Source organism: Physeter macrocephalus, chromosome 11, assembly GCF_002837175.3.
Source record: "Physeter macrocephalus isolate SW-GA chromosome 11, ASM283717v5, whole genome shotgun sequence".
Taxonomy (NCBI): Eukaryota; Metazoa; Chordata; class Mammalia; order Artiodactyla; family Physeteridae; genus Physeter; species Physeter macrocephalus.
Window position 1 is genome coordinate 139,763,775 of NC_041224.1, and position 16,780 is coordinate 139,780,554.

At 41.6% G+C, this 16,780-nt stretch overlaps 1 protein-coding gene across 1 annotated transcript in view; it reads right to left on the bottom strand.

Moving 5' to 3' along the window:
- Positions 1 to 16,780, bottom strand: part of ARMH4 (armadillo like helical domain containing 4) — a 150,439-nt gene that overhangs the window by 90,601 nt on the left and 43,058 nt on the right. Inside the window, exon 5 of the mRNA XM_024118158.1 lies at positions 8,251 to 8,481. Within this exon, the coding sequence (XP_023973926.1) occupies positions 8,251 to 8,481 (231 nt within the window). The remainder of the gene's footprint in view (positions 1 to 8,250; positions 8,482 to 16,780) is intronic.

Genomic DNA, 16,780 nt, shown 5'->3' on the forward strand with positions numbered 1-16,780 from the left:
TGGGCTTCAGGTCAGACACTCACAACTAGCCTCCTGTTTACATTTCCTGAGATAGGAGATAGGTGGGCTCCAGGTTAGGCATTTATAGTCAGCCTCCTGTTTGCACTCCAAAATGGAAGTAACAACTGAAACAGGGTAAAAAGCCAGGCTTTGCCTCCTGTGGACACCTTAAGATAACAGTTGTGGCAGGAGCAGAGAGGAGCTAGACCTTGTCTGAGTAAAGGATCAAGAGGCCATATGCTTCCCATCCTTGGGGCAAGCGAGACACTACACATGCGCAGAAAGGCTTCTTGCAGGTCAAAAGTCGGGACAATGCCAGGCCACAGTGAGTCTTGCTTCTCCCAGAAGCCTTCACGTCAAGATCCATCTTGGCTGAAAGGTGCGTGCGCACCTAAGGAGAGGGTCCTGAGACAAATTAGCCAGGGGGGACAGAACAAGATGATTGGCCAGAAGGAAGACAAAGACCTGGAAAACTGCCCTTTTATAACGAATTTAAGTATTTCCCAAAGGCGCGACTCTCTCTCTCTGAGTTCGCCCGTGCATCTTTCCGCGTGTACTTTGTTTTCCCAATAAACTTTTTACTTTTCTCTTTACCTTTTGCCTCCTCACCTGAATTCATTCTTGACAAGGCAGGCAAGAACCAGGGATCCAGGCCTTCGCCACTGCCCCCTGTGGTCTAGTGGTTAGGACTCCCCGTCCGGGAACTAAGATCTGGCTTCCAGCTACTGCTCATGCTACATGCTGTAAGCTGCCGCTTACTGCTGTGTGCATCCGAAATCAATGTGACCATGGGCTTTCTGGGAAAACTAAACCATGGATATTGACTTTCATCTCAATGTGACTGTAAAAAGCTGGGTTGTTTTCTTTTAAGGCACACTAATCCAATACACAAAAGATCATTACAAGCAATGTAAATCTTTACTAATGGAGATTCAATTCATAGAGCACAGAACACTTCTGACAATCCTCCTTCTCCAGCCCCTTCACAAACAGAAGCTGCCTCACCCCAAGGGAACAACCAGCAGACCCAGTCTAGGACAGCTGTGCTCCGTGGGTGGGACCCAGGTATCAGTATTTTGTGTCACTCTCCAGGGGGTTCCAGCCAAGAGTGAGAACCACTGGTGCGGGGGCTTTAGCCAATCTGCCACTCACATCGCGCTGGTTACGTTGGATTAAGGTTTCTTTCCTTCTCCTTCCTTACACATATTTAACCACGTTAGCCCGGCAACTTCCTGAGCAACCTCATAATACACAGCTTAACAAGTTATACGCCAAAATACACTGACATTTGTTGCAGTGAAGAGTTGTTTGAAATCTCACACTTCCCACTATCTTTTATGCAGCATATTTTTCTTGCTGTCACAGCCCGTGTTGTACTATATTTAAGTGTTCAGTCTTAGCTACATGTTAAGTGTTCTAAAAGAACAAGAAGGATGATGCGGAGAAGAAAGAGAAGAGCTGACACGTTTGAGGACGAAGGCTCTGACTTTCTCACAGACCAATGCTCAGTTTCTCTAAGGCCGAACCCCCTCACCTTTGCCTGCAGTTCATTCTACCTTTCTACCAATTCAAAACACATTCTCTTTCTTTCATATTCAAATCATCCTAAATCACCAGGTAATGAACCTGATAAATAATAATAAATCCATGATAACATCTTATGGGTTATCCTATCCAGACAGCAGATCTGCATTTTTGTGAGACCTTCTCAAGATATATTATTGCAATTCAAAGGAAGGCTCTTAATATTGAAGAGTAGGCACCATGTTAAAATGGGGAGGGGGATATAAACTAGAGATCACACAAGCACTCCCAAAGTCACACCCCACAGATGGCTGCCCACTCAAAGAAACCTCTGGTTGTAAATGATGATTCAATTCCCCACTGTGTAATCGCTCAGCCACCGGCCTCACATCTATAGAACCATTCTCTGCCCCATGGTAATTTATCTCTTTACAGGTCAACCTCTCACTCCTTCCAAAACATATAGCACACACTTAGTAGGTGCTCTATGAATGTCTGGTGAAAAACTAGAAACATGAATGCTCTTCATTCTTCTGCTTTCCACAAACATCTCTATACTGTTAATTGAATATTTATCATGTTTTTTAAAGACCTCCAGAGAAAAATATTCCACTTCCTAAATCAGGAGCCCATCCCAATGTTAGATGCAGGCTTTTGAAAAAAACGTGAAGACAGCTATAGTAATTCTGCACTTAACTAACTGATGGCTTTTGGAAGCCTTAACTATTCAGAACATCAACCAAACCATAAAGTGGCCAAAAAATGGTCTCTTCTTGGAACAATACCACCACCCTCAGGCCCTCATCCAGAACTCATGAATTCAAAACATATTTAAGATAAATATATTAGTTTATCAAGATTAGTCACAGGATTCTTGGAATATAAAAGAAACATGGATAAGAATCAGCCACAAGAGAAGTAAACAGAAAAACACAGAAATCATAGATAGGTATAGCGATTGACACACGCCCCCATCCGTTCCACCAGTCATGTGATCACATTCCCCTTGCCAATGATTGTTTAGAAATGAGCATGTGACCTAATCCCAGCCAATCAGAGGTGAGAATTCTACTGGGGGATTCTTGGAAAGTCTTCCTCTCTCCTGAGGAAGAAACACAGTAAAAAGACAGTCCTCTTCTTTGTCTGAACAATGTCTTGTCTAGGTGTGACATCCGAAACTGCTTCAGCCACTGCAACTGTAAGGAGGCCAGCCTGGGGCCAAAGTCAACATCCCAAGGAGGACAGTGCAGCAAGGTGGAAAAACATGAGTCACCTATGACAGCTGAGCTACTGAGTCAACTGACCCAGGAGCTCCATCTCTGGACTTCTTGTTTTCAGATAAAATATATTTCTTTACTCTTTAAGTCACTTTAAGGTTTCTGCTACGTGTAGCTAAAGGCATCCTAGCAGATACAGAATTCACAGAGGAAAGAATCACCAGACATTAATTACATTGCAAATGTTTAAACATTAAAATGGATATGTTGACTCAACTTTGCCCATATTGATTTTATACTTTTAAAAGAATAATCGTGTGATTTATTATAGTGAAAGGATAAGAAGTAGTGTGGGTCACAGTATCTGCTCTCTGTACAGGTTCTTACCAATAAATTTGAAAATAAACTTGTTAGATCAGAAAAGAAATTGATTCTGCATATGTAAATAAAGAGCTTCCTACATGCTACTAGCATTTTACCAATCAATGCACCTCAGTCATAACATGGAACTTTCACTCCTGATTCTCTGTCCTCTATAGTTCAGTCCACAATCACACCTCCCAACAGCAAGATCAAGAAATTGGGCTCTCTCTCTCCAAAGCTTTACAGGCAATGTGTATGTGACAATACAGAAAACAGAAGTGCACAGAATTAAGCCATGGATCTACTGCTTTGCCTCAGAAAGTCATCTAAGTTTTCTGCTCGTTACTTCACAGAAAATGAAACGATAATCTATTCAAAGAGTATGTATTATTTTTAGCCAATCCCAACTGCCCACTTCAATCTGTTCATTTTTAAAGGTTTCTATGGGTTTTAGCATTTGCTTTGGAATACCATTCATATTGTAAAATAGGATGTGATAGTCTATAAATAAAAATAACCCACTTAAAAATAGGAATGAATAAGATGGCCAATTAAAGTATAATTATATTAAATTGGATTACTTTTTAAAGGTCTCAATCTTTGCATTTTTAGTGATTCATTAAGAAAAACTATAGTTAAGTTTACAACACTCACACTCAGACTACAGCTGCCACGCAAGCTCTACTTCTAAAATGAAGCTGCTCATGAAATACTTATTGAAATCTGTATTAGTTTCCTATTTCTGCTGTAACAAATTACCACAAACTTAGGGGCTCAAAACAACACAAATTTATTACCTTACAGGTCTGGAGGTTAAAATTCTAAAATGGGTCTTGAGGGACTAAAAAGGTGTCAGCTGGGTTGTGTTCCTTCTAGAGGCTCAAGGGGAGAATCCATCTCCTTGCCTTTTCCAGCTTCTGGAAGCTGCCAGAATTCCTTGCTCATGGCCACAACACTCTGACCTCTGCTTCTGTCATCACATCTCCTTCTCTGACTCTGACTTGATACTTCTCACTTATAAGGACACTCGTGATCACACTGGGCCTTTGCAGAAAATCCAGGATAACTTCTCCCTCTCAAGATCCTTAACCTAATCACATCAGCAAAGTCCTTCTGCCATGTAAGATAACATAATCACAGGTTCCAAAGATTAGGATGTCAACATCTTTGGGGAGCCGTTATTCTTGGTACCACAAAATCCATCACAAATAGGGGAGGTTTCCCTCTATTTCACGTGACCTGAGAACATTTAGGAAACTGTATCAATTAACATTGATCCAGAAGTTGTCACTCATTTTGAGTTACTAGGAAATACTCCTGTCCCTCCAAGAAAAAGTTGGTGAGCTAATAAAATCCTAGACCCGGACACTACTACTCCAACCCAGTCTTCCCACAGTGGAAAAAAAGGAAGGGCTTGAAAGATTTGTTCCTTATTTTGGTTCCCATGAAAACTACAATGCTAAAAACATGTTGGCAAACTGAAGATATCAGGAAAAGAAGTGGCAGTAAAAGGTAGGAGACAACCAGGAAAATGGTAAATTTTATTGAAAGGAAAAATCTGATATGAAATAAAAATTCAGAACTTGGGGAAATCACTTTTAAAAGCATAGCAAATCACTAAATTGGTATCACTAATTTAAGAAACCTTAGCCATGCACGGAGGCTGGAATCAGGAGGCAGGACAGGGGGACAATAGGGCTATTTGTCCTGTGCCTCATACCCTACACACCTTAAAATGTAACTGCTATTAGCCAAAAACTGGGGAAAACCCAAATGTTCATCAACAGGTGACAAGATAAACAAAATGTGGTATATCCATACTATTGAATACTACCCAGCTATAAAAAGGGAACAAATTACTGATACAGACCACAACATGGTTGAATCTCAAAATCATTATGCTAAGTGAGAGAAGCCAGGTACATAAAGGTATGTATTATATGATTCCGCTTATATAAAATTCTAGAAAATGCACTCTAATCTGTAGTAATATAAGTAGATCGGTAGTTACCTGGGATTGGGGACTGAGAGAGAGACAGACTGCAAAGGGCATGAGGAATCATTGGGGGGACAAAAGGGAAGTGATGGAAATATTCTGCACTTTCAGTGAGATGGAGGCCACATGAGTGTAGCCTCCATCTTGACAACTGTCAAGACTCGTCGAATTGCATACTCTGAGTGCAGTTTATCGTATATAATTTATACCTCAATAAAGTCCATTTTTTAAAAATTTGACTCTTCTTCAATGGTAAATTTGTGTTGAAAAGGGCTACAGCCCAAATGATCATGTTACCCTTGAATTGTAACCGCTACAGATTTTTCTAAGATTCATAGCCTCTCCAATTGCTTATAATTATCATAGATGGTAAGTCAACTTCCTAAGTGGGGAAAATTGGCTTCCTGGACCACAATCCAGGAATAGATGCCATATGGCCTCCATAGAGTACCTCTGTACAAAAGCAACCCTCTCTCCAGTAAAGGGGTACAGTCCCTAAATATTCACCCAATCCATACTTAAAAGACTGTTCAACTGTCCATGATCCTTCCATATTATAAATCCACTACCTGAGGAGTCACTTGATGTGTAGATTTTTGTCTTTGTGTTTAATCTCTGTAATAAGTTACATTGGTATTTTGTATTTTATTTTATTGATCTCAACCAGTTCATGTAGAACAGGTGCATTTCAGACTAAATATTTATTCACATGTTCCCAGGCCAGCGTTTGTGTTTGTTTGATAATATTTTGATATATTTATAAGCTTTTAGCAGTTTCATTTGATATGTTTTTAAAGTAATTACTGCCCAATTACATGCCAGATTTGTTCAGGAAATAATTTAGTAAATACAGCGTTGTATGCACATGTATGATACCTTCTGCCTGTCCAGTGGAAGTCCATCCTTTATCACCTCCTCTGCTTACCATAAGCATTTTCCACAGGAAACCCCAGGTACATTTCAACTACAACCTTTATGCCAACCTAGAGGGTGATAATCCCAGAATAATTTCTCAGTCCCAGACTTCTTCCCTGAATTCAAGACTCAAAATCGAAGTCCATCCTGGACACCCCACAGGCTCCTCATATTCAGTGTGCCCAGAACTAGCTCATCATCTCCCCAGTGTGCCAAGTTCACGGCGCTCCCTCTATCCCCTCTCTTCATCAGAGATATCACTCTCCACCTGTTCGCCCAGTCTAAAAACCTAGAAATCATCCTCAACTCTCTTTCTATTTTTCTTCATCCCCCCAAATCAGTTAGTACCCGTGACAAAAAGCTCTCAGGTTGGCTCCTTTTTCTTCATCCCACTTCCTCTGCCTTAGTTCACGCCTTCGTTTCTCACATGGACATTTCATTGGTCTCATAAGTGGCCTTTCTCTCTCCCCAATCTCACGCTCCTCCCCTGTTCATCCACTGCACTATCACTAGAATGGTTTTCATAAAGGACAAGGGAAAACCTCTTGGCAGTCACAGTTCTTCGTGATGCATCCTTGCTTACCTTACCTTTCCAGCCTTGTCTGCTGTTGTATCTCCTAGAGCTTCTTTTTACCCACTTACAACGTTCTTTGCCAACCCATCTGTATTATGCCATGCTCTTTCATCCCTCCAATGCCTCTGTGTATGTTCTGTCTTTGACCTCTTTCTCCTGCAAGCTATCTCCTATTTATAAATCCTTCAAGCGACAGCTCTGAACTCTCCAAGCTACTCTAAATGGCCCCCTTCTACATTTCTGCTCTGGCCTCCTATAACCCTACTTTTATTATAGAATTCACCCACCCTGCACTGAAGCCTTCACGAGTGGGCTCTGCTTTAATCAAGAAAAGGCACTGCCTTGTTTTTCTCCGTGTTTCCAATGCCTTGCAAAGGAACAAAGTAGGTGTTCCATTTTTGGGATAAATTAATTAACCAAATCTAAAGGACAGCTCGTGAAAGAATTCTATAATGGAAGAGAAGATGACATTAAACATTCTTATGCATGTTTCCTTAGTTTTAGAGATTATGAAAAGGATTCCCCCTTTGACTGCAAACCTTTAAAGGTTTACCAACTTCAGTCTGAGCTTTGAAAAAAGCGAGAGAGCTTGTTTTAAACTACACAACGACTTTCCCACTCCATACTCATTTTAATGCACTTACCATTCCTCATCACTAATCTGAAGGAGTTTTCATGGGAGGAGAGGAGAACAATCTTTAAGAAATCATATGTAATAAGATTCTGAATTGGAAGTTTCAACTGAGACACCAGGATACACTAGTATGATATTCCAGAGAGAAGTCCAAGACCAACATCCAAATTTTCAATGAAATACTCCAGACTCTGGTTATATGACTCTTAAATCTAACCTCTGCTGTACTTAAGGTATAAACGGGTCTTTTAAAGACTAAAAGAGTTTCTTTCAGGGAGGAGATTTCTTTGGAGAAGAGGTCACTTCCCCTCAGGTCAAGAGAGTGAGGCCTCAAAGAATCACCCAGAGCTTAACAGCATCTCTCCAGAAAAAGGTAAGAGGAGACAGACAGAGGAACGTCCCTGCTGACAGGAAGAGAGTGTCAGAGTTGGGGTCAGCCTGCATCCGTGGAGACTCTCACCGAAAATCCCCACCAGGCACAAGAGAGAGTAAGCTTGGAGTTGTCTGGACACTAACTGCTGAAACAAGATTGTATTTGATGAGGAAATGCAACCACAAGAATGAGCAGAAAAGTCATGGGACGGCTGCAAGCTCACCCAGAAGTGAAGGAAAAATTTCCCCAGGGAGGAAATTCTAAAAGGACAGAGGATGACAAAATACATTTGTTTTCCGACTCCAGTCCATTCACGCTGCTTGTGCAGCTGACTGGTTACACACAATTCCTCCCCATTTGGAAGTCCTCCCAAAGCCGACAGCTGTCCTCCAGCTGGGAAGGAAAGATGGAATTCCTTCCAAAAATTAGGTAACCGTGCTCTTCCTGGGCAGATGGAGACTGTTTGGAGCCTGACTATTGAAGAGCATAAATATAAACATAGTGAAGAAAGAACTGAGAACTTTTTCCCAGCTGAAACACCCGTAAACAGAAGATCCATTTTGTTCCATAATCTATGCCAATGAAGGAAAGCTGTCACCTAAGAAAACTAAAATGAGGGGAGAGAGGAGGGAACGAAACACACATGACTCTTACCCAGGCCCTGACTCTGCTGTTCCCACTCGATGGTGTCCGGCACCTGGTAGGTGGCTCCCTCCAAAGAGACCATGTTTCCCTGCTCTAAGCCAGGTTCCTGAGACGTGATGCCAGGGAGAGTAAACCCAGGCAGCTCGGTGTCACCACCCAAGGTCTCATCCAGGGAGTCTGCATCTTTATCCTCCTCATCTTCCTCCTCCTCATCTTCTTCATCCTCATCTTCTTCTCCCTCTAGGCAAGAAGAAAGCAAAGGGAACATGAAGAAATACAGTGAGTGCATACAAATGAATCTTCTGAAATGACCCAAACACTACAAAACAATCATGATTGGCCTTTTAAAACAAATTTTATAGCCAAAGTTGAGCAATATGAGCTTTGCGGGATTACATGCCCACCATATACTCACATTTTTAACTTTCAAAACCACAGCTATGTCAGATGATTATCATGCATCACGTTTATGGGGAGTCAAAGTTCAGGTAATACGGATTTTTGTTAAAGCCATATTTATACTTACAAGGGTAGGAAACATCCTCTTCTGGTTTTCTGGAGATCATTAAAGATTTATCTGTTAGAAAGCACACTGAAATACTAACAGAATTTAAAAGGAGTGTTCCAATCTCTTTCTATCTCATAATACTAAACAAGAGAATTCATTACATTGGCACAGTTTTCTTTCTGTTCTTCTTCCACATTAGTGAGTAGAACTCACAACAGTGTTAAGTAAGAGGTCCATAAATCCACTCCTGTATCTGTGTTCCTTACAGAGGAGTGACCCAAGAGACGGGAAACCATTACATCAACGTTCTCCATACAATTCTAAAGGGGATCGGGAAATGAAATATTGATCAAGGACAGTCAGAAAATCAACACATGAAAAAAATCATTGTCATTACCATCATCATAAGAGTTAAATTCACAACGTGTCATCTGTGATGCTTCAAAAAGTGTCGGTTTAGGAAACATAAGGCCCCCAATTTCATTTTATTTCATTAATTTTAATTTTCTGGTAATACTTTGAGCCCCCACCCACATCCTGAAGGCACCCCTGAAGCCCTGGACAAGGGCCCACAAAATCCACTGAAGGCCTTTTCCTTGGTTTCCCCCTTGGCTCCGAACACAGTGGTGACTGCAAGAGGGAAAGCTCTTGAGATGGTAAAGAGCAGAGGGAGGGGTAAAGCCACCCAAGAATTCTGACACTTTCCTTTTCCTCTTCCAGACAATTTTCTCCACATATATCCCTTTTCATCTATCATTTACAGGTTTTCGTAACTTAAAAAAATATTACGTATCTGGGAGAACTCAGCTAGGACAATGATGTTTATAATTATTACCTTGGTTGCAAAATGTTGAATAAAAATGTGTTAATATATTAAGAAAAAAAAATTACCTCTAATCTTTCTCATTCTTGCATATCCTTTAACTTTGTGGGCCTTAATACCTGTCACTGTTCCAAAAATTCAACAAATATTTATCAAACACCTGGTGCCAGGCACTAGGGATACAGCAATGATGTCTCTGCCTTCATGGAGCTGATATGTCCCTCAGGAGATGTACAGCAAACAAAGAGATATACAAAGAGCTATACAATACATTACACTCTGATTAAAACCAGCAAGAAGATAGAAAATGCCCGGTACTACTATTATAGATGGAGAGATCAAGGAAAGTTTTTCTGATAAGGTAAAGTTTGAACAGAGATCACACCAAAATAATGAATTCTCTTGTTTCATTTAGGTCATTAAAGATTCCAAGGGAGACGCAAGAAGGAAGAGATATGGGAAAATATGTATATGTATAACTGATTCACTTTGTTGTAAAGCAGAAACTAACACACCATTGTAAAGCAATTATACTCCAATAAAGATGTTAAAAAAAAAAAAAGATTCCAAGCAGAGGAGAACAGAGGCGACAGCAAGACCAAAACCTTGAGGCAGATGTCTGCTTGCTGTGTTCTAAGAATGGCAAAGAAGACTGGGCTGGGGGGCGGGAGGGACAGAGAGAATACAGGAAATGAGGGGGAAGGGGTAGGCAGGGGCCACACCTAACGTATATTTATAAAGAATGACTCTGCTGCAGGGCAGAGTATAGGCTATATCAGAGCAAGGACAAAGCAGGGAGACCCAATAGGAGGCTATTTCAAAACCCAGGGGAAAGGGAGAGCAGTGGTCAAATCTGGGATGTAATTTGAAGGTAGAGCCTTGCTGATAATTACAATGTGCGATGTGGGAGGAAGACCCCACTTTACTGAAAATGGAAACTAAAGAATAAAGAGCAAAATCAAGAATTTTATTTGAGAAATATTAATTGTGAGGTGGCTTGTGCCTATGACATACAAATGGAAACGTTGGAAGTCTAAGGAAGGTCAAAGCTAGAAATAAAAACCTAGGAATCATCAACTTATAAATTATATTTAAAGCCTTGAGACTGGCTGAGATCACCAAGAGAATGAGAGTGGATGAAAGCGAAGTGGTCCAGCCCAAGCCCTGGACAATCGAACATTTAGAGGTTGGCCAGCAGAGGGAGATCCAGCAAAGGAGACAGAAAAATGACCACAGGTGGGAGAAAAACTAAGATTGAGGGACTGAGTAACAAACCGAGACTCTGGCTTTGACACTTGGGAAGTCATTAGTGACCCTGACAAAACTTGTTTCTCTGGAATGGTAAGGACAAAAGTCAGACTGAAGTGCTTCCAAAGAAAATTAGGAAAATGGAAGTAGACACAGCAAATAGAGAAAACACGAGAAATTTGAAAAAGAGAACAGGGACATTAGGGGGTAGCTGGAAGGAGATATGGGGTCAAGGGTAGGTTCTTAAAATAGGAGCTACTAGAATTTGCTTGTAATTGATGAGTAAGATCTGGTAGAGAGGGGGAAATTGATGACGCAGGAGAGAGGGGAGAGCGGCTGGAGGAATGTCCCAAGAGATGAGGTATAATGGAGAGGTTACACACATGGACCCTGGAGCCACACAAACTTGTTATGGCTGCGTGATTTTGGACAAGTTACTGAATTTTGGTGTGCCTCAGCTCTCTCACTGTAAAACTGGTATGAGTCCTACCTCAGAGGGCTGTTGTAAGAATTACATTAGTTAATATATCAGGTACTTAGAACTAAGCCTGGCACGTAGTGGCCACCATATAAGGTTGGCTTCTTTGCTATAACAGAGAGGGGAGGGGGCCCAGTGCACGGCCTGCTCAACTACATCCTCTGCCGTAGCAGGCACAGGTGCCGGCGGGCGGATAGATTTGGTGGTGGGAATACGTGAAAGTTATCATATTTCTTTTCTTAGTCAAATAAAAAACTGGAAAGGAGAAGAGAAATGTTGGTGGTTTGAGGCAACAGGAAAAACTGTGAAATAGTCATCTTGAAGAGTGTGTGAGTGAATTCTTGGGGAAAATGAGGTAGGACTGCCAGGCAACCCTATGAGTCCACATGAGATGTGATGTCATAAATTTAAAGTAAGGCGTGTTAAGATGATCGTGTGTTTTTCTTCAGCCACATTCAGCTGCTTGGGTGCAGGAATGGGTGGAGGGGTAGAGTAGGCAGAGACATTTAACCAGAGCCAAGTTTTGCTAGGAGAGCTCAGCTGGGGAGGGGGGAGGAAGAAGCAGTTGATTGTGTCTGGGCATCTAATGTACAGCCTGGTGACTATGATTAACAACACAGTATCATATACTTGAAAGTTATTAAGACAGGAGATCCTAAATGTTATCACCATACCCAAAAAAATGGTAATTATGTGAGAGGATGGAAGCGTTAACTAGCCTTACTGTGGTAATCATTTTGCAATATATATATATATTGCAAAGTGTAATATATATATATATATATATATATAGCAAAATGATTACCGTGTGTGTGTGTGTGTATATGTGTGTGTATCAAATCATCACCTTAAACTTACATATGTTATATGTCAATAAAATCTCCATAAAGCTGGGGGGGTAAAAAAGATGGACCAGGGACTCTAGCTAAAGAGAAGTTGAGAAGGACGGTGGATAGAGAAAAAGTAACAGGGTCAGATTATGGAGAAAACTATCAGGGATTATCAAGACTATTTGACAATTTTGCTGACCTTCCTCCTATAGACAGAAATTTGTCATAGGCTAAAAAGAACACTTTATTATTTTAAAAATGTTATAAAATCACGTTTAGTTACGTTTCCTCTCCACAAACCTAAGAGGGTTGTACTAGATGGAATAATTGTGACAATATGATACTGATCCCCTAAGAACGGCAAAGGCGAAGCCAGAGCTCTGAGCCATGGATTTCCAGCTCTCATCATTGAACCGTTGTCCTCTGACCCAGCGGTCCCCAACTTTTTTGGCACCAGGGACCAGTTTCGTGGAAGACAATAATTCCACAGACCGCGGGGGCTGAGGGGGGATGGTTCAGGCGGTAATGTGAGAGATGGGGAGCGATGGGGGGCGGCAGATGAAGTTTGGCTGGCTCGCCCACGGCTCACCTCCTGCTGTGCAGCCCGGTTCCTAACAGGCCACGGGCCGGTACTGGTCCACAGCCCTGGGGTTGGGGACCCTTGCTCTGACCACCACCAACCACCAAGGACAACTTCTATTTGGTCCTCAATGTGTTCAGTTAGTTCCTCCTCTTTAAAATATAGAGCTAACTAACTATATGATCCAGCAATCCTACTTCTGAGTATATATCTAAAGGAAATGAAATCATTGCCCTGAAGGAATATCTGCAGCCCCACATTCACAGCAGCATTATTCACAACAGCCAAGATATGGAAACAACCTAAGTGGCCATCAATGGATGAATGGATAAAGATGTGGTATATATTTATAAATATTTATAGGTATTATTCATATTATATAATTTATATTATACCCATAAATAGGTGTAATATAATATAAGTATATTACAACATAAATGGAATATTATTCAGCCTTTAAAAAAAAAGAAATCCTGGGCTTCCCTGGTGGCGCAGTGGTTGAGAGTCCGCCTGCCGATGCAGGGGACACGGGTTCGTGCCCCGGTCCGGGAGGATCCCACATGCCGCGGAGCGGCTGGGCCCGTGAGCCATGGCTGCTGAGCCTGCGCGTCCGGAGCCTGTGCCCCGCAACGGGAGAGGCCACAACAGTGAGAGGCCCGCGTACCGCAAAAAAAAAAAAAAAAAAAAAAGAAATCCTGTCATTTGCAACATGGATGAACCTGGAGGGCATTATACTAAGTGAAATAAATCAGACAGAGAAAGACAAATACTACATGGTATCACTTATATGTGGAATCAAAAAAAAAATAAAGTCTAACTCATAGAAACAAAGAATAGAAAAGTGATTGCCAGGGTCTGCCGTTACAGGTGGAAATAGGGAGAAGTTGGCAAAAGGATACAAACTTTCAGTTATAAGATGAATAAAGTTTGAGGATCTAATGTATAACATGGTGACTACAGCTGAAAACACCATATTGTACAATTGAAATTTGCTGTGAGAATAGAACTTAAATGTTCTCACCAAAAATAAAAAAGGTAAATATGTGAGATGATGAATGTGTTAATCTGATGGTGGAAATCCTTTCACAATGTATGTGTATATCAACCCACCAGCGTACACGTTAAATATCTTACAATTTAATTTGTCAATTATACCTCGGTAGAGCTGAGGGGAGGAATACAGAGCTATAAAAATAATGAAAGGGACCTCAAAAGTCATCTTCCTCCATCCTTTTACATCCTGAGGAGAGGGCAGCATCTATGCAAGTCTACGCAAACAAAATGTTTGCTGCCTTCACGATGGGATTTGGAGGACCTTGCTCAGGTCAACATGTCTCATGTCTCACAATCTCTCCCACGCTCACCCCCCATCGTAAAGCCTTCCTTCTCCTCCCTGCCCTGAAATGCCCGACATGAGATGTCTAACTCCAAGTCAGACAATAAAACTGAGGAATACTCTCTCCAGAAACACCTGATTGAGTAATATACAATTATTCAATTGTATATTGAGAAAGGGAAAGGAAGGACCCTGTCTGACATGTGGGGTGAAAGAAGAAAGTCTTCTGCTTGTGCCAGCAACACTGACCTTCAACCCAAAGAACTGTATAAGGTTTACCAGTTGTCACTTTTAATACCTGAGCAAGCCTGGGGAGACAGCTATAGAAAAAGGAAGTTTCAGAAACTGTGCAGAGAAAATAGGAGGGGACAAGCCTTACAGGAGTGAGAGTTCTCATTTAGTCTAGCTTTATTCCCTCATTATCTTTTTCTGCCAGGGAATTTTCTTATTTTTTAGGAGGCTACAACCTTTTTGTAGCTGTTAAACATCTTTAGTAGAATGTCACCTGTACCCTGCTGCAATTTCCAATAGAATGTTGACTACTATTACAGATCAGTAACAAAAACAGGTATGATAACCTTTCAAATATTAGTAAAATAATGTATTTTACAGCAGCTTGGCCCAGAAAGGTGAAAAACTATTGGATAAAGGAAGGACAGGGGCTTCCCTGGTGGCGCAGTGGCTGAGAGTACGCCTTCCGATGCAGGGGACACGGGTTCGTGCCCCGGTCCGGGAAAATCCCACATGCCGAGGAGCGGCTGGGCCCGTGAGCCATGGCCGCAGAGCCCGCGCGTCCGGAGCCTGTGCTCCGCACGGGAGAGGCCACAACAGTGAGAGGCCTGAGTAATGCAAAAAAGGAAGGACAATCTTGTCCTCTGCTGTATCACCAGTGACTAACCCAGTGCCTGGCAGTCTGCAGCACTCAGTATTTGTTGAATGAATGGATTGATGGAGGAATGCACAGTCAGTGAGCTAGATCCAGGTTTTTAACAACTGGATCTAAGGAAACACAGAATAGCATTTAATAAGCAATTAGTAACACATTCCTCTGAGTAATCTTGCGACAAGCACAAAGGCAACATATCAAATGGACAGGTACAAAACAACCCAGAGTTGTATGCATGCTTCTTCCACTAATAAAAACTGAAGAGAAAGTCATCTGTACTTAGCCAGTCTTCAATAGTTGCATCTAAGAGAAATAATAATGTTATGAACACCTCTGAACATAAAGGACAATCACATGAAATAATCATTCAGCAAACAAAACTGTGCCAAAAACAATAACAGGATCCCCAACTCAAAGAACTGAAACTAAACGAAGAACTCATTCAAATAACACTACCAGGTTATATGTTAAAGGCTATAGGGTAATGCTTTCTGAATTTTGTAATTTAGGGTTAAGATAAACTCAAATTTTATTTTCATTTATCTGAATCCCAAATAAGCATGTGGATCAACATAAAACACACACGCACAATTATTCCATACAAAGATAGCACAGAAAAAGAAAAAAGGAACCTTTAAAACTGCTCTTGGTTTACCATTTATAACGGATGCACCTCATATATCAACATCTGGTGACAGTGATCAGAGACTGAAGATGTATTTGTCCTGAGAATCCCTAAAGAACACTGCAACCCAGGAAGGGAAGGTTCAGAGAGTTCAGCCTAAGAAGTTTCTTCTAGTCATGTCCCCTGGAATGGAAAGTGCATGCTCGTAACTGATGCTTCTTTTTCCCAGGTTGACTGGACACCGATTACTTCATAAAACCAAACAATAACGCTGATGCTAACAGCAATCAAAGGGGCAGTCATGATGGTTTCCGAGTAACCATCTCCCGTGAGAGGCAAAATCCTCCCACCACTTCACACTGTTCCCACTCCCAAACACCTGACACGGATTACATAAAATTCCCTGGTCACTCGTGCCGAACCAGCATCTGCTCAAGGCATCCCACTGAATTCAGGATGCACAGGCAGGCAATGACTAAAGCTACTTGCCGTGGAGCTAATGGATTTTTCCGTAGTACTCTTACCAAGATCAAGTCACTGGCTAGCATGTCCAATGTCAAGAATTCTGACACCTAACAATAGTGAGAAAACCGACTTAGGTGTCAGCCAAAGTGCCTACACAGGTGTTTGGACATTAGGCAGCTCAGCCTGCAACAGGGTCTAGAACATGGTTTGATTTCTGATTGATGGGCTTGAGGTGAACTGAAACAGTTAAAACTGTAAAATGTTAAATAGAGATGCCAGGTCACGTGCCACGTGGCCAAGAGATGCTTGATCATATTAAGTAGTGTGGCAACAGCTCAAACAGAGAAATGGCCTGTTGCAAGTGGCAGGAAGAAAAAAAATATGTCTAGACAGTACCATCTCTAAGCCAATTTCATGTGTCTGGCCACCCTCTGACAGAATCCCTTCACAGCTGTTTCATAACCCATAACAGTACCTTGTACTTACATGGGGCTTTTCTTCTGAGGAAGTCAAAATGCTTTGCAGGCATTAATCTCCAAATGTACGCAGCTGGCTAAGGAGAGCAAGTTTTATAAGCTCTGTATTACTTACAGCCTACTTCGCTGGTGATATAACTGCCTCGGGTGCTCAAATATCACAGCAGAGCCTCAAATGGGTTTGTTAAACCCCAAATTTTGGGCTTCCCTGGTGGTGCAGTGGTTGAGAGTCCGCCTGCCGATGCAGGGGACACGGGTTCGTGCCCCATTCCGCGAAGATCCCA